The 26,995-nt window shown below is 47.8% G+C and overlaps 4 protein-coding genes and 1 long non-coding RNA gene across 6 annotated transcripts; 2 read left to right on the top strand and 3 right to left on the bottom strand.

Annotated features, from left to right (window-relative positions):
* The first annotated feature begins 1,621 nt into the window (after positions 1 to 1,621).
* Positions 1,622 to 6,380, top strand: LOC123045606 (probable protein phosphatase 2C 40). The gene is made up of 9 exons (XM_044468720.1): positions 1,622 to 2,159; positions 2,265 to 2,436; positions 2,645 to 2,795; positions 2,893 to 2,956; positions 3,497 to 3,604; positions 4,149 to 4,274; positions 4,384 to 4,631; positions 5,523 to 5,725; positions 5,803 to 6,380. Exons 1-9 carry the CDS (start codon positions 1,938 to 1,940, stop codon positions 5,835 to 5,837), a joined length of 1,329 nt encoding a protein of 442 aa, XP_044324655.1. The 5' UTR covers positions 1,622 to 1,937; the 3' UTR covers positions 5,838 to 6,380.
* A 950-nt stretch (positions 6,381 to 7,330) lies between these two features.
* Positions 7,331 to 9,508, bottom strand: LOC123045607 (mitochondrial uncoupling protein 3). The gene is made up of 2 exons (XM_044468721.1): positions 9,098 to 9,508; positions 7,331 to 8,022 (listed from the first exon to the last, which is right to left on the bottom strand). The coding sequence occupies exons 1-2, from the start codon at positions 9,470 to 9,472 to the stop codon at positions 7,486 to 7,488; spliced, it is 912 nt and encodes a 303-aa protein (XP_044324656.1). The 5' UTR covers positions 9,473 to 9,508; the 3' UTR covers positions 7,331 to 7,485.
* An 888-nt stretch (positions 9,509 to 10,396) lies between these two features.
* On the bottom strand, positions 10,397 to 16,892 carry LOC123045605 (zeaxanthin epoxidase, chloroplastic). 2 transcript variants are annotated; one of them, XM_044468718.1, is made up of 16 exons: positions 16,194 to 16,892; positions 13,878 to 14,040; positions 13,697 to 13,771; positions 13,498 to 13,598; positions 13,297 to 13,412; positions 12,930 to 13,141; positions 12,658 to 12,749; positions 12,371 to 12,485; positions 12,061 to 12,164; positions 11,797 to 11,842; positions 11,642 to 11,706; positions 11,446 to 11,535; positions 11,299 to 11,353; positions 11,078 to 11,166; positions 10,898 to 10,985; positions 10,397 to 10,769 (listed from the first exon to the last, which is right to left on the bottom strand). In XM_044468718.1, the coding sequence occupies exons 1-16, from the start codon at positions 16,670 to 16,672 to the stop codon at positions 10,689 to 10,691; spliced, it is 1,971 nt and encodes a 656-aa protein (XP_044324653.1). In that variant the 5' UTR covers positions 16,673 to 16,892; the 3' UTR covers positions 10,397 to 10,688. The 2 variants fall into 2 exon arrangements, with proteins under 2 accessions (XP_044324653.1, XP_044324654.1); XM_044468719.1 differs by lacking the exon at positions 16,194 to 16,892 and adding an exon at positions 14,507 to 15,099.
* Positions 16,893 to 18,074: 1,182 nt separating this feature from the next.
* On the bottom strand, positions 18,075 to 22,729 carry LOC123045602 (mitochondrial phosphate carrier protein 3, mitochondrial). The gene is made up of 6 exons (XM_044468717.1): positions 22,300 to 22,729; positions 21,412 to 21,773; positions 21,279 to 21,322; positions 18,807 to 19,021; positions 18,587 to 18,711; positions 18,075 to 18,428 (listed from the first exon to the last, which is right to left on the bottom strand). The coding sequence occupies exons 1-6, from the start codon at positions 22,603 to 22,605 to the stop codon at positions 18,371 to 18,373; spliced, it is 1,110 nt and encodes a 369-aa protein (XP_044324652.1). The 5' UTR covers positions 22,606 to 22,729; the 3' UTR covers positions 18,075 to 18,370.
* A 433-nt stretch (positions 22,730 to 23,162) lies between these two features.
* Positions 23,163 to 24,274, top strand: LOC123045603 (uncharacterized). Its single transcript, XR_006421521.1, has 2 exons — positions 23,163 to 23,789; positions 23,892 to 24,274. It is a non-coding gene; the product is annotated as an uncharacterized lncRNA (long non-coding RNA).
* The last annotated feature ends 2,721 nt before the right edge of the window (positions 24,275 to 26,995 follow it).

Genomic DNA, 26,995 nt, shown 5'->3' with positions numbered 1-26,995 from the left:
AAAACTGAACATATGTTATGTTTGGATGCATTTGACAAATAGAATAAGTGATGCACACATACTGAGGTTATTGCGCATCAAGGGAGAAGATATTATAAGCTTGGTGGTTGTTAAGTTGCAGTTGGAAATTTAATGTGGGCAGTAGCATTGCTAATCTATCTATATATCACAATGGGGTCATTGTTAAACACTAATAGCAAGTGTGACACGATGGCACAACAAAAAAATCGCACTTGGGAGGTTAGGAGGACCCGGACCTGGGCGAGAAAGTAAATGGGAGCGAGACCGCAATGTTCTGGGGTGGTGTGAGTGCTCCAAGTGACCGAGAAATATGACATCCACTGTAGGTGGTGCTATAGAAGATCGGATAGGAAGGCGCGACAGAGAAGGCTAAATATGAAAAGAAAGGCGAGAGCTCACCATTATTTTATTTTATTGCGGGGAAGAGCTCACCATTATTACGCTTAGAGTGGTAGGAACAACATGATAGAACGGAGACATGTCTGGCGTTAACAACAAGCGATAGACGAGAGGCGGTCGTGAGCAGACATTTCAAGATGATATCTCAACATATTCAAATACCACGTACAACATGCACATTATAAATTACAATAATATTTGACATAGATATTTTCATCTCTAAATTTGTTTCTTCGTGGCAACGCGCGGGCATGGAGCTAGTTACCTTTAGGCTAGTCATAGTGGGGAGTAACTTAGAGTAGTAACATACGCATACATATGTTACTAGTCTACTCTCTCCATCCGCGAATAAGTGTACTTCTAGCTTTTGTCTTAAGTCAAAGTTTTAAAACTTTGACCAACTTTATGAAAAAAAGTAGTAGCACTTATGACACTAAATTAGTATCACTAGATCTGTTTTGAAATGTATTTTCATAATATATCAATTTGATATCATATATGTTACTACTTTTTTGTATATAGTTGGTCAAAGTTTTAAAACTTTGACTTAGAACAAAAGCTAGAAGTACACTTATTCGCGGACAGAGGGAGTATGTTACTACCTTCATAGTGGGTAGTGTCATAGGTGTGGTAACATAGATGCTTTCATTTATTACTTTTTAGACTCATTATGCATTGGGAAGCGCTATGTGATGGTAACATATTATGTTACTCTATTTGCCTCTCTTCTTATTAACTACTTGCCACATCACCATTTTTACTTACGTGGCATCTATGTTACTACCTATATTACTCCCACTATGACCAGCCTTAAAGATGACATAACTTTTGTGAAGCCAGTTTCAAAATATCTCAAGGCGCAGCCACCTGTTGCTGCTACTTTTCCATGTCGTCTTCCCCTATGTCGACCCAGCCGTGCATAGAAATGGAATCGTCGTTACAGTCCAAACTCGTTTTTGTAGATACTCACGGGACTCACTTGGGACTACGATCGGGTAGACTACGCCTTCTACTATCCTCTAAAAAAAAAAACCGACCTCGTCGTGTGACAACGGCAGACCCAGACCCGACCCAGCCCACCTTTGTGGCGCGGCGCGTCCGTTAAAAACGCAACGCTGGGCGATTTGATTGGTGGCGCGCAATAAATTTGTCCGGCCGGGGACGGCGCGCGTGGGAGCGGGCTGGATTTGCGCGTCGTCTTCCTCTCTCTCTCTCTGGGAGCGGCGCGCCCCATGTGAGTGCCGGGCCCCCCACCACCCTCGCCGATCCCGCAAAGCAACAGCTCGCCCTCGCCTCGCGCGCCCAGGCAAAAAAGGCAGCGGAAAGTTTTGGGGCCGCTTGCTCGCTCGCGCTACCCGACCACACCACCACCGCCAGGCCAACCCTCCTGCCTGCCTGCCTGCCTGCCTGCCAGCGCGAGCCAGAGACCCGTCCCGCGCGCGTGCTCTCTCTCGCCCAGCCAGCTAGCTAGCCCGCCTGCCATGCGCGCCGGATCCGCGGCTGGGATCTGAGCGACGATGGCGGTGGCGGAGGTGAGGACGCCCAGGCGGCGCCACGGGAGCATGGCGCTCGCCGACCTGCTGCTGCGGGAGGCGTCGGCGGAGCGGGCCGACGCGGCGGGGGGCGAGCGGCCCGGGGTCGCCGCGGGCCAGGCCGCGCGGGCCAGGAAGGGCGAGGACTACGCGCTGCTCAAGCAGGGCTGCGAGCGCCACCCGGGCGCATCCTTCTCCGCATTCGCCGTAAGCTCCCCGTCCCCACGCGTCCGCTGCATTTTACACACTTCATCTCGCCCGGCGATCTGCTGTGACTCTGAGAGGTGTCTGTCTGGCTCCCGCTGGTTGCAGATGTTCGACGGCCACAACGGGGCCGCCGCCGCGGTGTACGCCAAGGAGAGGCTCCTCGCCAATGTGCTTGGCTGCGTCCCCGCCCACCTCACCAGGGACGAGTGGCTCGCCGCGCTGCCCAGGGCGCTCGTCGCCGGCTTCGTCAAGACCGACAAGGATTTCCAGACAAGAGGTCAAATTCCCAGCTCCCATTTTATACATGGAGCTAATTAAGACCCTCCATTCCTAGTACTACTACTAGTACCAATTACTGCCATGTCTAGAAGTACACACAGCTTGGGTGGTCATCAACTCAAATTGGGCATGGCCATGCTCTCGTGCTGCTAGTACGCTCCTACAGTACCAGTGCTGAACCTTGTTTGTCCTCTCCTGTCTTTCAGCACACTCTTCGGGGACAACCGTGACGCTCGTCATAATCGACGGCTCCGTTGTGACTGCCGCATCTGTCGGCGATTCTCGATGTGTTCTTGAAGCAGAGGGTTTAATTTACTACCTGTCGGCTGATCATCGTTTTGATGCTAGCGGGGAGGAGTAAGATTTGTTTATATATCACGAAAGCATTAATTCCGTTGCTCTCTTCATGAGTATATGTCGCTGCTTCTTATCACTTTCTGGTCTCCATTTGTAGAGTTGGACGTGTAACAGAATGTGGAGGTGAAGTTGGCAGGCTAAATATTGTTGGTGGAGCTGAGGTTTTGCTCTTCATCTTTTGCTTCTCCTCAAGTTTTCCCTCTATTTTGCGTGTTGGCAGCCAAGGAACTTTCTGAAGTTGGATCTTTATATTTTCATGACTTTGAAAAGATGTAGCTATGAAAGTGTTGCTATCCGTTAGCGACTGATTTGACTTGTACCAAGTTACTACGCGTAGAATTTTCATTTGGTGACTAGGGCTTGCTGTTTACTTCAAATTCGCCCCTTTTTAATTGTTTGATTGTTTCTTTGTTATTTTAATCTGCAGGGACTAATGAATCAACTTATTATACAAGTACTAATTTTTGTTTAGAACGACACTTACCTTTTTTTTGTGTACCTAGGAATTTTAATAAGTGCCTACTCTACATGCTGTCGAGTGTTCACCGTTCGGTAGTTCATTTCAAAACTTTGCGCGTGCACATTATCACGATTACATATATTGTATATAAATCTTCTCATGTTTCCCTGAACCATAATTGTGTTAATAGGTCTGATGCACACCTTTAGCTTGACCCTTCTTTCCTTCATTGCCCACCCAGATTGGCCCCCTTAGATGTTGGCCAGGAGGTTTATGCCTATCAAGATCAATTGGTGATCAGGATGTTGGTGAATTTATCATTCCTGTTCCTTTTGTGAAGCAGATCAAGGTACAATGTCCTAAAGTTTTCTTCACGTCTGTTCTGTACAGAACCAAATTCAAAACGTCACAATAAAAGTGATAGGTACCAGAAGTTCTACTCTCTGAATATTCTCGTTGTCTTCGTCATCTTTATTTTCTTGTCACTTTGTGAAATATCTATTTTGTGTAAATTTGATAGACATTGGTGTTCTGCAACGTATTGCAGAAGCACAACCTGTAAAATTCAACACCATCTGAAAAAATCCTAGTTCTATTTTGTGTATTGTACGGAAAAGATACGATATATTTGCAAACATAGCAAGAGTCTTGTAGCAGTACAGATTTTTGTGGTTCACAAATAGTTCATATTTTTGCATGATGTTTCTCAAGTGCACATGTATGTGGCACATCCACACAAAATCCATATTGCCTCTTGAAATATACAAGGTGCATTTTGCAAAAAGTTTTGCCTGTACCCATGTGTGAAAAATCCGCATTCTTGTAATAAAGTGTTTTATGAAGATTTTTAATCATATTTTGGAAATATTAATGTCTTCTAATGCTTGCTACAGCTATCTAGTACTGGAGGTCGTCTTATTATTTCAAGTGACGGTGTTTGGGATGCCTTGACTGCCGAAATGGCTTTTAGTTGCGCACGAGGGCTTCCTCCAGATGCTGCAGCGGATCAAATTGTCAAAGTACAGCCACTTAACCACTCATTTCTTAGCATACAACCTGAAATCCTCAGTTTGTACCATGTCTTTGTGCATTAGAATAAAATTGTTCTTTACTGTTGATCTTTTGCAGGAAGCAGTGGATTCAAAAGGATTAAGGGATGATACAACTTGTATTGTTATTGACATAATACCACCAGAAAAACCGAAATCCACTATACATTCTCGAAAGAAGGCACGGAATGGTTTTAGTCTTTTGAAAAATATATTCATCAGAAAAAGAACATCAGACACATTATCGCATGCTGATACGGAACGTACTTCTGAGCCCGACTTGGTGGAGGAAGTCTTTGAGGATGGGTGCCCATCTCTACTAAGATGGTATGTTCCCTTTCTCCATCGCGTCGATGGATCCATACTAGTTCACACACAATTATAAGGTGAACCCAAAGCTTCCTGACTAAACAATAACTCGTACTTGGGAAACACTTCCTCGCTACTCGTGCTAAACTAATAGTAGTGGTTTAGCTTTCTGATAATTTGTATATGCTGGAAGCCTGGAACACAGGTTCTGTTAGATTCTGTGACAACGGTTGATGCTATACATCTAATAGAAAATATCATTTTGATTGAGCATTGGGTACGGGTTTTCTACTATATAACACCTTAACATCCAACGAAACTGGGCATAGCCCTTTCGACTGAAGTCAGGTTGGTACAGGTGTTTCTGTGTTTAGGCTATCACATGTTAGATTTGTGTTTTATTTAGTACATTTGGCTAGCATTACATTTTACCAACCAGGCAATAAGTCTTCTTTCGACAATTATTATTTTAGGGCGCTATACTTCCTTTGTAGCATTGCTAAATATTTGGATTCAGTCCTTCAAGATTATTTTGTCAAAAAATATGATTCGATGTTTGATTGGCAACAATTGTCATGTCTCGTGAAAACACCATATTTTGCCATACGCCTTGTTGGGTTCCACCATAGATTGACAACAATAGGACAACTCAAACTCCCCCACCATAGTGTTCATCCAGAACTTGACACAAACATCAAAAGAGAAAGAAATGTCAGCCATCCAATCCTAAACTTATGGCGAAAGTTCAATTTTCGACACTGAACTTTAAAACCATTTAAAATACTACCTTGAACTATTGAAGCTGTGTAAACACCTTATGAAGCTGAATGGCTTACCAGTTGGGTTCATCCAAACTTTTTTATTGTTATTATCTATTAATTGCTGTCATTTTATTTCTGGTGAATGCAGGCTAGACTCTGAGTATCCAGTCCGAAATATGTTCAAGCTCTTTGTATGTGCAATTTGTCAAGTAGAGTTAGAGTCTGGTCAGGGGATATCGATACACGAAGGTTTGTCAAAGCCAGGAAAGGTGTGTCCCTGGGATGGTCCGTTCCTTTGCCACAGTTGCCAGGAGAAGAAAGAAGCAATGGAGGGAAAGCGGCCCTCACGCGGTATTATATCTTCCACTCTTCTGACCTATTTTTCAGCCTGAAAGCCACATTTGGAATAAATCTTCCTATACTTGCAGATTCCTCCTCAAGAAACAGTGGGTCAAGCGAGTAGTAACCAAGGGCAAGAGTCATCTCCGGAGCAACCATCTAACGATATTCCGAAAGACCGACGCATAGCTGACACTTGGCACTCTTGCAATGGTTGATCTGTTAGATGTATTATCATGGAGTTAGGATCTAAGATGAACAGCTGGATTAAGAGGGAGGGAGGGACTTGTGTTGAAGCGCCAAAGCAAAAGATACTCCTCGTCTTGTGATGCTATGGAGCAAGGGAATTGCCTGTTGATACCAACATGTTCAGTGGGCTTTCTCTCAGTGGCGGCGCATAAACAGGACGAAGGCGTGTTAACGGCTACCTCTCCTAAGGTCAGCCACCATGTAAATTATCCATCGTATAGAAGCGTGACACATAGCCGCCGCGTTGTATTTGTCAAGTAGGATTAGCTGTGAGATCCTGAATTTCATTTTGGGCAGATCTGAATTAAGGTCACTTGGCCCGTCCCCTATCGGAATCATGCCCGTGTCTTCCATGGTTCAATACTGTAATTAACACCTAAGGATTAGCTGTGAGTAAACAAGACATGTTCACCTTTTCTTTGTACCCCTGTATTCCTTGTTAATGACGTGACGGCTCACTCTTCCGGCTGGCAAAATTTATGGTTTTGACTGTATCTAGATTTGACAATATGGGCAAGAGGATGATAAAAGCATGGCTTGTTTGCCCAGTACACGGTGCTTAATTTAGATGGCCATAGCAACTGCTGATAATTCCTCTACCCGGTCGCCGGATTGCTCAGCACTACAGTTCAGCCTGTGTTACACTTGTAGGGATGTTTGAATTGGTTCTAATTTTTATGTACCTACCGGGATTTACCGTGCCAAGCAAGCCCTTGGCGCCTCTTCTTTCTCTCTCTCTAAAAAAACACTAGCGCCTCAATCGAAACATTGACCTGAAAACACGCAGATGCTAAATGAAAACCCCTGAAAATACGCAGGCTTTGCACAACCGTCTCTGCACGCTTGTATTCAAGTGCAATCATTCTTCAGGTTATCTTCAGTTCCTGCTCTCTGCGGTGGCGTTTTGACCAGATTCTAACTTTAGCAGCAACTGAAATCTTTGCAGAACACGCTCATCTAACTTTCACGCTTACTTATCAGATTCCCGCAACAGACTTAGATACTACCACCTTGCACCTGATTCCAATGCCCATGAGTCGCTGTGCAATGAATATGATAGAGCAGGTAGTCCGCACATGAGTCGCCCTGGCTCCCCAAAAGAAGCACATGACTCCGGGGATCCACTTGAGCTCCTCAAAAGAGCTGGACAGAAGCCAGAAGCGACCTGGTCTGCGCACATACACATATTGTGGTGCAAGAGATACCGAGCACCTGCAACAGGTCTGCAGTGCAAGATGACTGCTTGTGCGCACATGAACACAAAAGGGCGAGCTTTCGAATTCTTGTCTGAACAGGGAGTACATGAATAGCACCCAAAATGAAGAGTATGAGGAAATGTGATTTGTAAGGAGTGACAAATCTATGAGCTTGCTGCTGCACCATCAGATATAGACTTCAGAGTTCAGACCCAAATTAAACGTAAATGCACATGGGCACAGTAATACGTGGCCACAGACTAAAGGTTCAGAAATAACAGTATCTTTGATATGTATGCCTCTTGCATGAAAACTCAGCCAGCACTATCAGAACGAAGAAATACCTGATGCCTGTCGGAGTTTTTCGTAGGAAACCCAGAACACAAACTGCCATGGGCCAAGCCTGGCCCATGTAGGTAAGAAACCCTTCCACAATGCTGTCAGGCCCTCATGTTTGACGGTCTTGACCAAACAATCATAAGAATTCCTGTATAGAGCTTTCGCCTCCAGGCCCTGGTTCATCATCCTGGTTTTGATCACATCCGCTGGGCAGCTCAATGTAGTCGCAGACAGACCAGAGGCAACAGAGGCCAGTGTGTGAGCATACAGATTATCGTCGCAGATCTGCTTGCGGATGATGAAATGCTTTGCCTGGTCATAGCAGGTCAACTCGCCCATGTTGACAAGAAATGCTCGCTGTGCATTAGGACCAACCCCCTTCCAAAGTCCCAACAAACCTTCTGCACGGATGATTTTTGTGAAGGCATCTAAGATTCCCGTGTACCGAGATTGAATGCCTTGGGTCAACAATCTGCTGTCTGCTTGCATCCTTACCTTTATGAGATCAGCTGGACTTGCCACCACCTGCACTGCAAAGTAGGAGGCACATTAACTATTGCGTTAGATAGCAATATATAGGGCAAGGAAATACTTACATTTGTTAAGAGACCATGATTCTAAATCTAGCACATAACTATAACATGCTGATCACTCGCTGTTTCTTTCCTTCTTCAAATCACATATTTCTCCAGGGATACAACCATGCAAGTACCATCTATATCACGCAAGGGGTGTAGTGATGAATTGCCAACCATCCAGGGGAGGTGGAGGGGGTTATGTTGACTAGTTCAGTTAGATGATACTGATTCAAATCTGTACATAATTTCTCATCTGGCCATCAGAAACACCGCACCTCACACCTATTTGCCCATTGTGAAGCCTAACAGCGAGCAATATGATTGAGGCCTGGATGATAGTGCTAGTCAAACCATATTGTATCCAGCAAGTTCACAACCCTGATGGGGCATCACTGAGTACCCTGGACCTCAGTCCCGAATCCTACGCTGTGAATTGCAATCCCTAGTCCCTAATCACACTGACGTAGAGTGTGTGACACGCACCGTGTGTCCGTGTCCACTAAAAGTTTTGATCACAATCTTATAGTTCATTGAAGCATTATTAGCCGATGTAGCGGACATGATTGAGGTTGATGCCACGGCCAAGATGGACGCCACTGTGGCTTCATGTACCACGGAGGTATTAGCAAATATAGTCATCACATGAGGATAAGGTGGAATGCCAGCAATATTTATAATTTAAGTTATGTAATGAAAAAGATACACCCCTAATACACTTCTTCATACGTATGTAAAAGAATGGCGATGCTTAGCAGTGTTTAAAATGAATAACGTGTTGCGGCATCCAAAAAGCCATGCTATTTTCAGATATACATTCTCTTAGTTCTCCAACGGACATGATTTCAGATTTACTATTTTGAAAGCGTAATATTACCAAGTTCTCAATCTAGTTCAGGAGATCACATTTCTCCACCATAGCACAGATCAAAAGCTCCCTGATTAGCCAAGCGGAATTGCACACGCCTTGCAGGCACAAGAGCATCGCACTTCTACGGATCTGATATTCACAGAGATATGTTTACCTGCGCGGCGACGCCGGAGGCTCCCCCAGCAACCGCCTTCTCGAGGAGGCCCACCTCCCGGCCCCCGCTGGCAAGGGAGGACCGGAGGTGCTCGTAGCCGACGATGCGGAGCGGGGTGTAGAAGAGGTGCCGGAGGACGGCGGGGGAGAGGCCCCGGTAGAGCCCCCCGTCGCGGACGAGCTCGCCCGCGACGCGTAAGACGCCGCCGCCGCCACCCCCACCACCACCACCGGTGCTGCGGTGGAGCTGGAGGCGCGTCTTGAGGGCGTCGAGGGGGAAGGTGGAGACCTCCGCCGCGGCGGCCGAGACCGACGAGAGGGAGACCTTGGCTAGGGTCTCGCTCCCGCGGCGGTCGCCGGCGGCCCGGGGTGACATGGCTTACGAGGACAGACACCTCACTCGGCGTACCGGTGGAGTATACATGCCTACCGCGCGTGCATCTGGACCGAACAAGGATGATCCAACGGCTGTAGAATCGGTCTGTGCGGGGCTGCGATCAAGTGGTTCCGCCCCAGATCCCGCACCTCGACGGCGAGCCACGGTCGCGGCGGCGAAGACCACACCACCGCGTGTCTTGGATCCACCGTCATGATCCTAAGGTTCAGCCGCTGACGATTACTGGCCTCCTTTGGGAATTTTGTACTGCCAAAGGATAGGAATTTTGTAGATTTTTTTTTAGGATCTTTTGGTTTGTAGGCTTACCCATTCCTATATAGCATTGGAACCAATCCTTCACATTTTGAATGAAAAAAAATTATCATCACATGCATCAAATGACATATATTTTCTTATACGAATTGAGATACATTTCATCTCCCTTCATGTGGTTTTCTTTCATCATATCCTATGAACCGAAGGAGGCTGTCACGACCCAAACATGGATATGGGACGGACAGTCAGATCAGTACCAATATCGAGTACAAATCAAGGGATACAAGGGGAATTTGGGGTGAGGACCAGCAGAAGAGGGATGAGATACAGGTAGCAGAAAGGTGAGGAACGGAAGCAGGGGGGTGAGAAGGTTCAGACTTTTCAATCAGTTCCATGCCTTTCCCATGTGCTGCTCTCTTCGTTTATAACCAGCGACCTCGACTCCTGTAGTTGGGCCAAGCCCAAGCACCACAGCCCCTTCCGAAGTAAAGCCCAATGAGAGCATAGCGGCATGACCACTCGGGCATGACAGAGGCCTTAAGGCCTTTGTTGGTTCCTTGGTCCTAAGTATCGCTCTTACAAAGAGAAAATATCAAACTACAAGCTACTGGTGCATATACCTTAGAACGAATCCATTGCGGCATGGTGTTCATGGTGTATTAACATGTTTTCTGTATTGCAATGTGAACACGTGTTAATAGCACAACAATGTACGTATTACAGTGGCAACAGCTAAAATTGCCTACCCCTATTTTACACCCTGAGTTCTTTTCGTAGAACTGCAACGTAGTAATTCTGTCAGAAACTATTCAAAATCCTGCTTTGGATATCTGGATGAGTACAAAAATTACAATTCTTTTTCTTTCCGTGATGCAGTGTCGGCTGTTTACTGAAGAATGCTGTACAGTGGCTGGTGACAAGGGATCACTGAAGTCCCCACTCATGCTGCCTGCAGAACTTCTTCTCCACCTCTCGCGGAGTCGTATGGAAGCGTGCTCAGCACCTTCACCCGGAACATGGCCTGCAAATTTGCTCAAGTTGATCAGAGTTCTGAATCCAGAAGTGGGCATTTCACGATGAATCATGATTGACTGGGTCATCGGGCAGATAGGAAGCAAAGGTAAGATATGGAGAACAGGATACGGCTACCTTCTTGTCTGAACCAAATTCGATGGCATCAGAAGGGTGGAAACGAACTGGGAAGTTTGGAGGTAACCGGTAGCGTCTGCCTTCGTTGCTGGAGATTTCACACGGAAGAGAACGGGTTAACATTGTAAAGTTTTGACTTCTGGAGCAAGAGAGTGGAATCAGGCTGCTCTCAGAACTTACTCGTTAAACCATGTACCATGCTCGCTTCCGAGATCGGTCAAATAGAAACCCTTATTCTTGCATGTGATAGTAGCATGGATCTCTGATACCTACAAGGAAGTTCAACAGATCAAAGGGAAGTTAAGAAGTTTATCGACAAAGGAAAATGCAGCCATGGGTGCAATTTTGAGGATTAAACGGGTAACACTAAAAATTTGCCACATATCATTTTAATAACTTACTTGTGGCAAGGGGAACGACAACGAAGAATCAGAATTGCTCGGATCTGGTTTGCTTCTGCCAAGAAAAAGAGACATTTGTTTTATTCTGCAACGCCTTGAGGAAAAAAGTGTTGTATAAAGATAAATAGTTTTGCTATGTACACCTACCCAATAGAGAGTGTCCTCTGTTCATCCCTGATCAAACGAATGGGCTGCAAGGCAGAGTCGCCTCCAGAGCTCATAGGGAAGAGGTACCACCTGTGAATAGTGTCACTCAAATAACTACTCTTTTCAAAGGCGCTGAAAGTAGTATGCAGAACATGTCTGGTTCAAAATGAAACCAGAGGATAAGCAATGAACTTACTCTCCACCCATAGCTTGTTCCAATGCATCGTCATCCTGAAACCATCGACCAAGCTGGTTGCTTGCCTACAGTGGGATGCTAAATGTCAGAGATTTTCAAATAGTTATCTTGTTTTGTACAGTTATTAGGTGTTTACATGTCTTTTAGAAATATACCTTGTCAGAAAGCCGGCAACTTAACGGTCTTCCTTCTAGCTTTGAACTGCATATCAAAAACAATATTCATATCGTATTTCCATCATGATTAATAGATGGAGAGTAAGAAGAGACAATTGGGAAGTCCTTCTGTGCATGGTGAGAAGGCATCTAACCCTAATGAAAATAAAATATTGTTCTGTATTTACAAATTCCATTAAAAAGTACAGCACCATTTACTTGTGAGCTCGAAATGGAAACAAACTTATAGCTCAAAAAAATCACCTGTTGCCACCTAAAATCCAGCTCAGCATCAAAGGCATTCCAACCTTGATGAAAAATCTGCCGCCAACTCTTCCAGGATGCGGTATCCTCAACTTTGTCAAAAACTACATGTGACAAATATCCATATAGTAATTTTAGTCTACATTGTTTGATAATACTCTTATGAAGCAGGCAATCTAGTTTTAAACCTTGCTTCATATATCCAATAAAATCACGGGTGGCCAACTCAACAAGCAGTTTTAATCAGGCCGAGAGACAAAAACCAACTAAATGTGTTTAGAAGTACAAAGCTGTGTAGTTCTTGACTTACCGACAAAGGTCCCAGACCCACACCTAGATATGGTCTGTAAGTGGTAGCCATGATTGCCGCCATTCTTGCCAATCCATGTATGATAGCAACACGTAGCTTTCTCTCCTTCTCATAACTGCAGACAAACATGCAAACAAATACCATGCCCATCAGTCAGACTTACCAAGGACATAATAATAGGGCAGCTTTGGAATTGGATTCTGTTAGTATTCTACTGGATGCTAAAAGCAATACCATCTGAACAAACTAACATGCTACGAGTACAACACAAGGAAAGAAATAGTTACCTCCTCAAGGAGGAAATAACGTCCACAGGAGTTCTAGACTTGACACTCTCTTCCCAGGCCTTCTCAAGCTCTACAGCCAGCTGGTAACCATCCTATAGCAAGTGACAAGTTATTTTAGAGCAGCAAGTAGCTGGTAACCATCCTATAACAAGTGACAAGTTATTTGATCAGCGAGTACTATGTCTCACAGCACCAAGGCAAGAAACCTATCCACCGTGCTGAATTTCTGATAGTGACAATGATATCATAGGCATGGCTAAGTAATTATGTACCTCAATAGCCATGCAGCCACCCTGTCCCAGATTTGGCTGCATAGCATGGACAGAGTCACCAAGCAAGGTGACACGACCTTTCCCCCAGTTGATAGTAGGTGGCCGGTCGTATATATCCCGGCGAAGAATTGCTTCCTCCTCAGTTGCATTTAGCAGATCTATGACATTATCACACCAACCGCTAAATATCTCGAGCAGTCTTTTCTTTTTGCCTGTCAATATACAGCATTAGTGGATGAATGGATGACAAGCACATAGGCAATGCCTATCAAATATATTTCCCCCATTCACATCATAAACTATACGACTATACGAGGAAGGTAGCATTTAACTAACTTAGTGCAAAAGCTTCCCTCTGGGCACTCACCATTCTCAGGATCAGTACCACCAGCAGGTTCCTTGTGAAATGCATACCACTGCATTTTACCACCACCAACGTCTGAGGAGACAAAATATTGTTTGTGACCAAGAAACACTCGGTACCTTCAACAGAGGAAGAAGAGGAGGCGCATTAGTATTTCCAATTAGAGGAAATGACAGTGCTCATTCTAAGATCTGAGCCGCATACCCGACTGTGTCAATATCAGGAGGCACAAAGTCTGCAATTCCGGTGTAGCAAGTGTATTCTGAATAAGATGCATCCGTTTCGCCAAAAAGCGACTTCCTCACCTATCCAATGAACTTAATATTAATTCAGGTCCCTCAAAATAAATCTGTGTTGAGGTCATCTTTGATCCTATTTTTGAAAAGGCAACTGACTACATTACCTTTGACCATATGCCATCTGCTCCAACCAAGAGATCACCTTCAAATTTCCGCCCATCCTCCAATATCGCGGTGACCTGCAGTTATCCGCCGAATGTTACAAACATTAGACTTTTTCCATAGCATTGTGAGCCAGTTTTGCACTGAGATGACCACTCAAAGACAACTGAACTGATGGTTCACCTTGTTGCCATCATCAGTAAAGTCGACAACGTGGCAATCGTTCATTATAGCGTCGTCGCCGACGGCACGGGCAAGAATCTGCTGCAGCGTCATGCGGCTAATGACCCTTGTGACCGGGAGCCCTCTGTCAGCCGCAGGAGTGAAGGTATCAAACTTGATGTACCTGCATACCAACATGGCTCGGTCAAATGGATCTTGAAGCTGATCAACTAGCAAATTCAAATATGCAGTAGAATAAGCACAAGTAAGTACTCTACATGTTTAATTTAATTATACAAATCAACATCGATAAGTAAGCAACAAATTACATTGTATTATTCATTCGCTCGTGTTGCTATCATTGACTAATTGCAGGTCTACTATGATTAACCAATCAAGTGTGAGCTGTACTACTTGCTATGGTATGGCGTACTAAAGCAGGTGAGCAAGAACTGCTACCAATCGGGTTGTACCAAGTGGCGATAGTGCACTGTAGCACATGAACAGAGTCTTCTTAGGCTAGCTTGCACAAGAACTTGATGCCAGAGAGAAATCCCAGCATTTTTAGGCGCAAGCGGACAAATCCTTGGTAGTAGTATAACAAGCAACCAAGCAGTGGGCTACTCGTGTGAGTGAAACGTGATTAGTACCAGGAGCCGGAGATGCCGTCGACGATCCCGTTGACGCGGTCGCCGGTGATGCATCCGGCGTCCATGATCTGGTCGGCGGCGGGCATGTCGACGGCCTCGAGGACGGCGAGCGCGTTGCTCTGCAGCTGGATGGGTCCCCGGTACTTGCCCTCCCCGCGGACGGCGCTCATGTCCCTCTCCAGCACGAGCACCTGGAAGCCCTTCCGCCTGGCTGCAAGCGCGAAGGTGAGGCCGCCGATCCCCCCGCCGGCGACCAGGACGCGCGGCTTGGGGTCCGGCGGCCTGGGCGCGTGCATTGCCGCGTCAGCGACCTCCGCAGTGCACCTTACGGAACCAGAAAGGCAGACGCAGCGCCCCTGCGGCGCGCGCGGTGGGTGGAAGGCGAGTACGCGCCGGAGTGTTGTCGACGAGGAGGAGGCGGGTGGGGCGGAGATCGCCGTGCCCGTGGGAGAGACGCGGGCGCAGCTGGAGCTTGGCATGAGGAGGAATTTGTGACAGTAGACAAGCAGCCGGGAAGTCCCCGTGGAAGCTGAGCTTGTGATGAGCAGAGAGTGCTCGCTGCCGGTCAGTGTGTAGTGACTCTCCTCTAAAAATTCGAGTCGGCCCGAGTGGACATGCCCTGGACTGGAGCTCCAAATGTACGCTCTCGGCAGTTAGGCTGGGTTTTGTTTTGTACACAAGGAGAACATCTTCTAGTAGGAGTACCTATTTAGCCTGGCGATCGGGATGGGTGAGAGCAGACACGTGGGGGTGGCAGGGGAGGGATGAGACCGCCGGCGCCGGGCACCGGTACTCGCGAACACACCCATGATTGGTATCGTTGCGCCGACGCGCCGGGATAACGAAATTTTATAGGGGCCGACAGGCAGGGGGGACCGGGCACGGAAACGGAGGAATGAATTTCTCTTTGTAGCGGAGGTGAGCCGAGTCGGATGTGTAGGTCGCTGTCCCGTGGTGGTGGGAAAACGGAGTGCGGTGCGCTCCAGGATTGGTGCCTCGGTGCGCTTGGGCGGTCGGGGAACGTGGCGGCTACGGGCGAATGGGAAGCCGCCGCGCGGAGGCTTCACTCTTGCCCGGCCGGGTAGGGCGGGGCCATCGTGGGCGGCGCCGTGTGTGCGTGCGTGCGTGCGTGCGTGGTGGTGGTCGTGGGATCAGCAGAGAAATCACTTGCTCAGGTAACGCACGTTGCGCGCTAAGGGCATGGCCAATGCTCCACGCTGGACAGCTGCTCCGCCCGTCCACGTTGGAGAATCATCTGACGTGGAGAATCGAGTTAAAAAGACTACTGCCTGCAGACCCAAACGACCTCTTGCAGAGAAGGTAGGCGCTTCATCAATAAAGCAAAGAAAGTGAGGAGAGAGAGGATGAGCCAGAGGGTTGAGCTCATTTGAGGGAAAGAAAAGAACAGGAAAAGCTGGTGAGTGGCCCCAGGGCGCTGCTGCTTCCGTTGGTTCCATGCTCCCATAGATAGCTGCTCCATACGACTTTATACGCATGCATACATGAGGCTACCGTTTGGTATTGCCACCGTTGTACATGCCCTAATACTAATATAGTGCGACCGCGGAACGGTCAAGCGTGCAAGCTCCCTGCAGCGCAGGAAAGGCACGACGAGCAAGCGGGCGACAGAGAGCGGGTGAGCAGCAGTTGATAAGCAGCCACGGCCGATTGAGTTGAGCCGACGTACCATGAGCCGGAGATGCCGTCGACGAGGCCGTTGATGCGGTCGCCGGTGACGCAGCCCTCGCGCATGACCTCCTCGGCCACGGACATGTCGATGGCCTCCAGGGCCGCCAGCGCGTTGCTCTGGATCTGGATGGGCCCGCGGTACTGCCCCTCCCCGCGCACCGCGCTGATGTCCCGCTCGAACACCGTCACGTCGTACCCCTTGCGCCGAGCCGCCAGCGCCAGCACCAGGCCCCCTATACCGCCGCCGGCCACCAGCACGCGAGGCTTCCCCTTCGTGGCCCCCGACGACGAAGCCGCCGGGGCCGTCTCCGTGGCGGCCGCGCCCGGCGGGCGCATTGCCGCCACCAGCCTGGCGCGCGCCCTCTGTTTCCTGGACTGCGGGGCCGAGAGGAGGAGGCCGCTCTGCGCCGGGTACTGCTCCTCGTGGCAGAAGAGCGTCTTGGCGGGGGAGGTGGCGGAGAGGAGCGCCATGGGCATGGACCCCGGTGGTCCGATCGAGCTCGCTCCCGCGGGTTTGCAGAATGAGAAGAGCGTTGTTGGGCAAGTGGAGGCTGTGGCCGGAGGGGAAATGTTAAGGTTGGCTTCTAGAACTCTCGGCTGGACTGGAGTTTGTGGAAGGGGGAAGAGGGAGTGAAGCTGTGAAGGGGAAGGGGAGGGGACTGACTCGTGGTGGTGAGGGGCTCAGAGGAGGACGAACGGCAGCCAATCGCTGGATTCCATTTGGAAGGTCGGATCGGATTGATCATCCTGGCCCAGGATTTTATCCTCCCATCTTCTGCGCGCGTAAGGCTGGTCATAGTGGGGAGTAACTTAGAGTAGTAACATACATATGTTACTACTCTATGTTACTATTCTTATAGTGGGAAGTGTCATATGTGTAGTAACATACACATGTTCATTTATTGTCTTGTAGACTCATTTTGCATTGAAAAGCGCTATGTGATGGTAACATATTATGTTACTCTATTGCCTCTCTCCTCATTAACTACTTGCCACATCAACATTTTTGCTTATGTGGCATCTATATTACTATCTATGTTACTCCCACTATGACCAGCCTAACACAGGGTGCCCAAGCAACTCACTGTTACCCATTTTATTTTACAGTAGATTATTGATAGCTTCAAGTTGGACACACAACCCGCTGTATCCATGCAAGAGTCACTTATTCACCCTTTCGTTTTTGTTCGTCCGAGTCGTATTTCGTTGTTTCTTTGTTATTATTCTTTTGAAAAGTTGCATTTCGTTGTTTCATTTTCGTTAATTCCAGGTTACGTGTTTGCAATTGGAGTTCGTCTTTCCTCCATTCGGCTACGCTAACCATGCAGTATGGAGCCAACACACTTATTTCATTTTGTATTTGCAGATACTGCATACAGAGTTTGCGTGCCTCTGTGTAGCAGCAAGCCGCCACATGGGATCAGGAGAGCAACTAGAGAAGCAGGCGAGGAGACGTGGCAGCTTGGTATTTCATACGAGTTGGGAGATCTTTTTCCTGGTTGGCGTATGGCTTCATCCCTTCTCTTGCTGGGCGTCTGTTTCAGAGAGCGACAGTCCAACATATCTTGCCATTCTACTACGTAGTTTCTCGTACGAAAATAGCGCGTTGTTTGAAACCTTTCTTACTTGGTCGACTGTACAACAACCCTACGCTTGGTTTTTACTTGGTCGACGGTACAACAGCTGTACGCAGTACCCAGACTTGCCAACAACCCTACATTTGTTGATGAACAATCAACAAATGGCCAAAACAGGGCTCAATCAAGTCAATTGCAGTAGTGCTCTGCGCATTTTCTGCGAGATCGCAACAACACCTTCTGACACAGCAGATTCAAAACACAGCAATGTAACAAGCTGGTGAAACCAGACCAGCAAAATATAACCATAAGCAAGCGCTTAATTACAGCTTTTATTGACAGAGCTGAAACATATAATAACACTTCAAAAATGGGCAAGTATGCTATGGTTCAGGCAATCGTCCTAAACCAGACGATCATGTGCCGAAAATTGTTCCTAAACTGCCTTGACTTCTAGTAATTACCAGGGCTGCGACTAGGCAGTCCTGAAAAAAATCGTTTTGCTCTTAAAAGGATGAAAGATGAGCTATTTCGTCATCATCCAATTCGGCGGCAAAAAAATCTTGTTAGATATTCAGTATATATAGAATCAAAGCCTTCAGCCCTTGATCTGCTCTCCAGCGGCAGCAGGCGGAGCAACTCCACCACTAGTTGGCCTGGACAAGACAAAACACGAATAAGTTTCCGTGAGCAAGACAAAGCACGATTAAGTTTCCATGAACAAGACAAAGCACGATTAAGTTTCCATGAAGAAGACTAATAACTGGCCTCTAGGGCCAATGCGGCCGAGGGCCACCAAAAATGGAATACTTACAGTCCAACCATGACTTTGAAAGCATCATAGATGCCCCACTGAGCTCCAGTGAGGGTACCAATCATCACGATACGCAGAGGGAGTCCACGCGTAAACAGACCCCACAGGCCAAGTTTCTTCACAGCCTGCACATGCAAAAAGTAAACATACTGTAAGAAACAAGACCAAGACAAAACGTTAAAAGGTGCTCAATGACTGAGTTACAAAGTAGGAAGCTCACATCGCCCACAGTTGCTCCCTGAGCATTGTTGAGGAATGAAACAAGGTTGTCAGCTGGGTGCGAAACTATTGCGCAGAACACTCCAGCGACGTAACCGCCTGCAAAGCTCACCCCGAGCTGGAGAGACTTGCTGCACTCGCTCTTGGGGGCAGGAATTGCATACTTGTAGATATTCTCGACAATAGTCTCAAAGGAGGCAAATTTCATCATAGTGTCTGCATTTTACAAAATGATCAGATGGTGATAAAGCTGGTATCGCTGCAGAATACAACATCTCCAGTGTTCAGTGTCAAAGCAAAAGAATAATATATACATAAGCAATCTACCGGAAGGTAAAATAATCCAAACCGCAAGTAATTCTCCGTTACTACGAGTTGATCGTTTGATATACCAGAAACAAGGAGAATAGAAAACCCGGTGTTCAAGAAAGAGTTTTGAAGTGACTTAAGCACGCTGAGTGATGGCAAAACACTTTGCTATGGCCCTAAGCGGTACATTAAGCGTTTTTTTAACAAACATGTACGCCACGTAATTGGAGTTTCACTCTAGTACAACAGAAAGAGCTCAAGCAGTGTGAAAATTCTGTGTATGCACAAATAAATCTTGAATGTCATTGCGTGATTTCAAGAAGAACAATACTATGTGCAATGATGAGTTAATATTCCAGAAAAAACTATACTGAAGTTCCAATGGAAGATGTGTTAATAAACAAAGTAATCTATCTTAACAAACATGTATGCCACGTAATTGGAGTTTCACTCTAGTACAACAGAGAGAGCTCAAGCAGTGTGAAAATTCTGTGTATGCACAAATAAATCTTGAAAGTCATTGTGTGATTTCAAGAAGAAAAATACTATGTGCAACGAAGAGTTAATATTTCAGAAAAAACTATACTGAAGTTCCAATGAAAGATGTGTTAATAAACAAAAAGTAATATCTTAGCAAACATGTATGCCACGTAATTGGAGTTTCGCTCTAGTATAACAGAGATAACTCAAGCAGTGTGAAAATTCTGTATATGCACAAATAAATCTTGAAAGTCATTGCGTGATCTCAAGAAGAACAATACTATGTGCAACGAAGAGTTAATATTCTAGAAAAAACTATACTGAAGTCCCAATGAAAGATGTGTTAATAAACAAAAAGTAATATCTTAGCAAACATGTATGCCACGTAATTGGAGTTTCGCTCTAGTATAACAGAGATAACTCAAGCAGTGTGAAAATTCTGTATATGCACAAATAAATCTTGAAAGTCATTGTGTGATCTCAAGAAGAACAATACTATGTGCAACGAAGAGTTAATATTCTAGAAAAAACTATACTGAAGTCCCAATGAAAGATGTGTTAATAAACAAAAAGTAACATCTTAACAAACATGTACGCCACGTAATTGGAGTTTCACTCTAGTACAACAGAGATAACTCAAGCAGTGTGAAAATTCAGTATATGCACAAATATATCTCAAAAATCATTGTGTGACTTCAAGAAGAACATGACTATGTGCAACAAAGAGTTAATATTCTAGAAAAAACCATACTGGAGTTGCCATGAAAGAATGTCTTAACAAATGAAAAAAAAAGTTTGGAGGTTGCTATCCACACATAAATACTCCCTCCGTCCCATAATGCAAGACGTTTTTTGACGATACACTAGAGTCAAAAAACGTCTTACATTATGGGACGGAGGGGGTATATGCTACTTAATTGGAGTTTCACTCCAGAACAGCAGAGAGAACTCAACCAGTATGGAAAATATATATATGCACGTATATAATCTTAGAAATCATAGTATGATTTCATGAATAACAGGAACGATGTGCAACAAAAAAATTCTAGCAAAAATATACTAGAGTTGCACACGCACAAGATGGTAGTAAATTGAAGTGTAACACTTAAAGACTTAAAGCCATGATGAAAATGCATGATCCTTGTATGTTAAAGACAATAAGATTTGTCACCGGCAAGAAATGAGACCATTGTCCATAAATAGTGTACACCACTCCATTGGAGCCTATGCCCAGTTATAATAAGTATAGCTCAAGCAGTGTGGAAATATCAATATATGCACACATAAAATCTTGGAAATCATACTATGATCTCAAGAGGAACTGTGTGCAAGTAAATTCATGACTGTGATGTCAATGCAAATAGTTAGGCTCGTCTTATGTTCAAAAATTAAAAATATAATAAGGCATCATTAATGCACTCCACTGTATCCCTGGTAGCAGAAGTAAGGTTCCTATCGCCATATGTACTCTAGGGGAGCACAACTTATCCGTCAATAACAGAGTAAATTAGTCATTAGATTCTTCAAATAAATTTAGTTTTCAAACATTTATATATGATTTAGAGTAGCGATTGCCTCCTAGGGTGCCCACTGCCCAGACATTATATGATTTAGAGTAGCAAATGTCTCCTAAGGAAAGCAATCTGGATTCATGGTGACAACAGAGTAGGGAGTAAATACTCACATGGAATTTGACGGCCCCAGAGCGGAACAATTCCCTTGTACAATCTGCATACCCAGCATTGTTTCAGAAGAGTGAGACTGCGGTTACAGAGAACAATAGATTTCAATATTTCAGTCACTTGCCTCGGACTTACCCAGCATATCCTTGAGCCTTCACAAACTTAGGGAACCCATCAGATAAACCTTTTGCAAAACCAGGTTGTGTCTGCACACGGACCTTCACAGCCTCCATGGGGCAGAGGGCAACATCTGCAATAACCTCAGCCGAAGCAGAGCCAGCAAGATAGATCAAAGTCTTGTACTTGGCTGCATTCTCAGGTCCAGCAATATCCGAGTAATACTTCTTGAAGAACTCGTAGAAACCAAATTTGCAAGCGCCTTGACCACTGTAACCAATCAAAGTAGGCACCCAGCCTCTGAAGAAACCCTTTGCCCCTTGCTCTTTCAAGAGAACACCAAATCCAGAGGAGATGCTCTTGTACTTGGCTGGATCAATCTAATAAAACAGGCAAAGTGATATTTCATTACTAACTGGTTTCGTACAATGATAAAGCATAGCAGGGAGATCAACTACGCCTACAAACCACACACACGCACGCACACACAAATCATTCACAGTTGGTCCACAAGAACAGTTAATTGTTGAAAATGTAACAAATGCAAACAATTACGTAAACCAACCCTGGGTCTACGCACAAGCAGCTTTGCAGTATCCCGTCCAACCAAATAGAAATATCCACAAGCAGTTAACAAACACGCTGGCAGGATCATTTAGCCCAGATCACATCATGTACAGGAATCATAAGACAAACAGATGTAATAATATGCGATCTGTACGAATCCATTGACAACTGAACCGCATAACGCACAGAATATGCTACGTAGCATATTCCAGACGCTTTATCCATTTTTGGAGACAAACGCACGCAATCAGAACCTAACCAGCCTCCAGTATATCATTTGTTTATATCAGGGATACATTGACGCACCGCTGAGACAAGAAAGCTCTAATAGAAGCTCACCTGCATGTTGCACTTGACGAGGTCGAGGGGCGTGACGGTCATGTGCGTGAGCCCACAGCTGGTGATGCCACCGGCCGTGCACGCCGCGTAGAACGCGGGCGAGTACATCTCGATCTTCCGGGACGGCTCGCTAGGCGCCCGCGCCCACGCCGCCGGCCTCGTCGCCGACGCATGGGACGGTGCGACGAGCCCGCGGGCACCAATGCCAGCGACGGCAGAGAAAGGGGTGGAGGTGGCGGCGGCGGAGGGGGCCGCGTACAGGAAGCTGGGGAGCAGCGCGTTGCGCGATCTATCGGAGACGGCCATGGCTGCGGTTGGGCTGCTACGCGGGTGCTTTGCTTCTTCCCCTGGGGGCGGGGCGGGGGTGGGTTGTCTTGTGGGTCGAAGGGAGGGAGGCGAGCGTGAGGCTCGCCGCCACTTGCTCGCGGGGGAGGGAGACCGGTGGCTGCGCGATTTGTTAGGGCACCTCGCTCCGAAGAAGTGGTTTTATAACGAAGGACACGGATGGACACCTTTTCTCTTCGTGTAAGATGGTGGGCCGGGTCTAATGATGAGCGTGCACCCAGTAAGAAGGCCTGCCAAAAATAAAGCCCATTCAGCCGTAACAAAATATTGGCGTTCTATAGCTACAGATACTAAGCTCCAATAGAGGCAATAGCAGTAAGGGAAGGCCAATCTCTGGCTGAGGATCTTTATGAGAGTTCCATTCAAATTGCTTCAGATTGCAAGAGGGTGGTTGAAGATGTCCAGAAGAACTCGGCGGCTGGCTATGGAGCTATAATGCATGAAATAATTCTTCGTGCAAACTCTTTCCATTCATGTAAAGTAGTTCATGAGTTTAGGATCTTGAATTTCGAGGCTCACAATCTCGCTAGATATGCTTTGTCCTTAGATTATGGTCGTCATGTTTGGCTAGGACAACCAGGAGATCTTGATTTTATTTCTGTAAACATTATGGGCGATGAATAAAGCATGCGAGATTGTCTCAAAAGAAAAATACTAAGCTCCGAGGAAATGAGAACCTCTGGTGCATCGGGGCTATGTACTAGGCGATAAGTTTTTCTTTTAGGAAAAGTTTGTGTAGCGATAGGTGGGTCCGGTTTTGGGATGGTTGGTTCTCTTCATCGCTATCACTATCGCTGCCTCTTCCTTCTTCCGTTCCCAGCGGCGCTCGCCCTTCCTCCTGCCATCTGTGACCCGAACCCGCTGTGGCGCGCCCTTCACAGGAGGAGCCAGAGCCCATCTAGATGTAGTAGCCCAACCCAATACATGACGAGGTGCTTCATGGAGCAAAGTGACGGGAGCGATCGATCTAGATCAATCGATTTGGTCGTTCCCCAATTCCCCACTGCTGCCAATCCCTAGCGCCACCGCCGGACGCCTCCTCCAATCATGTGTATCTCCTGCACCTCCTGCCGCCGGTGTTAATCATCTACATACCTGGGCATGTTCACCGCCGTTCTGGACTGAGCGTCGTCGTTGTTCCACAGGTATGGTTTCCACTGTTGTTCATTCCATATTGCCCAGCCATTCCCCACCACCATTTTTCTTGATTCAACTTTTTGATTCACGGTGGCTGGCCATGTGCGCAGGAGGCGATGGAAGGGTGGGAGGATGTTGCATGGACGGAAGATATATTCCCCATGCCATCTGACGCAGGAGAAGTGATGGACCTAGAAAACCTGGTGGACACCCTCTCCCAGATGCCCGACGAGACCCCATGGTGCTCGATGGTGAGCCGGACAAATTCAGCGGTGGTGCCGACTGCCAAGGATGCACGAGAGGTACACTAGTGAGGTTGTTGGACCAGAACGATGGTAGCAGCTCAGCGGGCTTTTCTGGCTACAAGAGGAGGTAATCCAAAGAAATATATGTCCCAGCCGATTTCTTTTTTCCCTTATCTTGTACTGATCATCTATGTACGTGTACATAAAACTGAACCGATGTATGTAAGGACAGTTCTTGTCGGTGTTAATCGGTACTACTTTTCTTTCATGTGTTTTAATCATCTCTGTAGTATGTACTTCTGCACAAAACCCTACTCTAGTTTGTGGTGTGGTGGATTGCCTCAGGGGCTGATGATGAACAGTACAGAGGAAGAACAACCTCGTGAGGGGTGTTCTTAAGCTGGTGTGGTGTTCTACTTGGGTGGATTCGATCGTCTCTCGATGAGATGAGCTCTCGGTCCGATCCCCTCTACTGTGGTGGTGGCTATCTCTACTTATAGAGGCCCTCGTCCTCTTCCCAAATATTGAGCGGGAAGGGAGCCAACAACGGTTATTTTGAAGGGGAACAGCTGGTACAAGTTATCCTTATTAAAGTTGGTCTTCGACTGCCAAAGGAACTTGCGATGACGCCATCTTGGGCTCCACCGTGACCTCCATCCTGCCGCTCTGCTGGTCTTGGTCTCGTTGCATCGATATGGTAACCTTTGCTTGATGCCTTGGTACTCCGCGCCTGCGCTTGCCCCCTTTGCACCAAAGAGGAAACGAGGACACTGCGTAGGCTGGCGCCCGCCTGGTCTCGATCGTCATGGCTTGCGTCATGATCACCTCGCGAGGTACCCCTGCCTTGACCTCTCTGCCTCCTCGTGAGCCAACCTGGTGAGGCCGCCCCTGAGAAAGTCTTGTGTCGTTCGCCCCGCGAGGCTTGGCCCCTCGCGAGGGTCTTGTGCTTGGGTTGATGAAGACGGGTCGTACTAGGCCTCTGCTTGAGCCACGCCGCTGCCCGCAGGCAGGCAAGTCTGAGGACCCCCGTTCTCAGAACGCCGACAGTAGCCCCCGGGCCCAAGGTGTGCTCGGACTTGGCTTAGAAGCGAAGCGAAAGGGCAAGTGCGGAGCGCTGCGGGCCCCAACAGCCTCCGGCCTTGGTTGTCGCGTGGCGGTTGATTGGACATGGGCGTCTCGCTTCCCCACGCTGCCTCGGCAACTGCCCGACTGACAAAAGGCTGACCTGGGTTAGGCTTACCTTCATTGCTATCACTCGCCTTGCCCCAGATCCCCTTTCTTGCTCTTGCCCTCCTGCTTCTGAAATCTTCAGATCCATCTCATCCTTTCTCCTCCAGCGAGTAATGGCGCCCTGCAAGACAGTGACCGAGGCTCCACCGGCCTTGTACTCACTGGCTCTAGATCCCCCCAACATGACACAGAAGAATCTCGCCCTCACGCGCCTGATGACGGCGGTGCAAGGCAGCGAGATGGGGGAGACTGCGCTCCGTGCCGGCTCCGCCCAGCCGAGGACAAGGGGAGCACCTTCTATCCCTTCTCCATGAGCACCGTCATCGCCAGTCTGGTGCCTCCTTTCTCCGAGTTCTTCTATGTTGTCCTCCGCCATTATCAGCTGCAGGCTCTGCATCTCCATCCCAACTCTGTTCTCCTTCTGTCGATTTTTGCCTACTACTACGAGGCGCATGTCGGGGTGATACCTTCCGTGGCCTTGCTGCGCCACTTCTTCTCCATCCGAGTTACCGGCGCCCATACCTCAGCGTGCGCAGGCTTCATTGCATACTCCAAAGCCAACGCGATCTCGAAGGCCGGGAAGAGGGCCGATGGCTTCCGGAGCAAGTGGGTCATGCTGGATGCCGGATGCATCAATTCTCGGCTGGCACTGCCCACGGAGCAGCCCCAGGTTGACGAGACGTGGTCCCGTGTGAAGCTGACCGACGGGCGAAGCTGGTGCTGGAGAAGATGAACGCTGGCCTGAGGCCGAGCAACATGAAGGCGACGAAGCTGACCGGGGCCACGCTCCTGAGGGAGTACCTGGCGCATCGGGTGGCTCCACTTCAGGCGCACTCGCACCCGTTGTGGGGGCTCGGAGATGCGGACGTCGATTTCCGCCTGAACTCGAAGGCCCTGGCTGATGAAGATCTGACCGCAGCTCTCCGCTTCCTGGTTGGAGAGGATGTGGAAGGTCTGGAGGGCACTCCTGTCCCTTTGTTCCTTCGCGACGACTAGGAACAGGTGGTAAACGCCATGCGCACCTTCGGTGGGAGCGGCCTGGTGCCAAAGGTGCCTCCTGAGGGCCAGGAGGCGACGATGCCGGTGGAGTTGTCCTCCAATGATTCGCACGGAGGAGAGGAGGAAGACGAGGAAGAGGAGGAGCGCAACTCGGAGGCGACCACTAAGGAGACGGGGGAGACTTTCCCCTGGCGCAGGGCCAACATCCTCCGCTCCATGCCGGACGACGACGAGGCCGACACCAGGCGAGGGGGAGAGGACCCGTCCGTGATCCCAAAGAAGGTCAGGTCGGGGCTGATCTCCCGAGGGTCTACTCCGGCTCCGGTACTGCCCGAAGCTAGCTCCAGCCCTTCTGGTGCGCCCCCCTCTGCTGCTGGACCTCCCGAGGCTGCGCCCCGCAAGAGGCTCTCGGGCTTTAAGCTCGGCACGAGGCCGTTGGAGCATGCCGCGATTGACCAGTAAGTACTCGAACTCTTCTTTGCTCTTGTTTTCACTATCAGGGCTTGACATCCTCCATCGCCTGGGTAGGATGTCGCCTGCGGCGAAGAGGCTGAAGGTGGACATGGTGGCCCTGCTTGGGGCAAGCTCGTCTATCGTGGCCGCGCCTTTGCCTGTGGGAAGGGAAGGCAGCGGAGCTCGCACCTCCCCTGCCCGGTATTCCTTGCGAGGCCAGGAGGGACGCTCTGGAGGGGTGCCAGCCCCCGTGGCCCCGCCAACTCTGGAGGCGCCGGTGCTTGATG

This window comes from Triticum aestivum, chromosome 2B, assembly GCF_018294505.1.
Source record: "Triticum aestivum cultivar Chinese Spring chromosome 2B, IWGSC CS RefSeq v2.1, whole genome shotgun sequence".
NCBI lineage: Eukaryota > Viridiplantae > Streptophyta > Magnoliopsida > Poales > Poaceae > Triticum > Triticum aestivum.
This window is presented reverse-complemented; position numbering and strand designations above follow the sequence as displayed.

Coding starts and splice junctions, on each gene's coding strand:
- LOC123045606 (XM_044468720.1), top strand. CDS start 1,938: ATGGCGGTGGCGGAGGTGAGGACGCCCAGGCGGCGCCACGGGAGCATG. Junction 2,796..2,892: donor TTTGATGCTAGCGGGGAGGA/GTAAGATTTGTT, acceptor CTCCATTTGTAG/AGTTGGACGTGTAACAGAAT. Junction 2,957..3,496: donor ATATTGTTGGTGGAGCTGAG/GTTTTGCTCTTC, acceptor TTGCCCACCCAG/ATTGGCCCCCTTAGATGTTG.
- LOC123045605 (XM_044468718.1), bottom strand. CDS start 16,672: ATGCCCATGGCGCTCCTCTCCGCCACCTCCCCCGCCAAGACGCTCTTC. Junction 13,142..13,296: donor TGGTACTGATCCTGAGAATG/GTGAGTGCCCAG, acceptor GTATATTGACAG/GCAAAAAGAAAAGACTGCTC. Junction 11,354..11,445: donor CAGAGGACACTCTCTATTGG/GTAGGTGTACAT, acceptor TTTTCTTGGCAG/AAGCAAACCAGATCCGAGCA.
- LOC123045602 (XM_044468717.1), bottom strand. CDS start 22,605: ATGGCCGTCTCCGATAGATCGCGCAACGCGCTGCTCCCCAGCTTCCTG. Junction 21,323..21,411: donor AAGGCTCAAGGATATGCTGG/GTAAGTCCGAGG, acceptor CTGGGTATGCAG/ATTGTACAAGGGAATTGTTC. Junction 18,429..18,586: donor TTCAAAGTCATGGTTGGACT/GTAAGTATTCCA, acceptor TGTCTTGTCCAG/GCCAACTAGTGGTGGAGTTG.
- LOC123045607 (XM_044468721.1), bottom strand. CDS start 9,472: ATGTCACCCCGGGCCGCCGGCGACCGCCGCGGGAGCGAGACCCTAGCC. Junction 8,023..9,097: donor CCTCCGGCGTCGCCGCGCAG/GTAAACATATCT, acceptor TTTGCAGTGCAG/GTGGTGGCAAGTCCAGCTGA.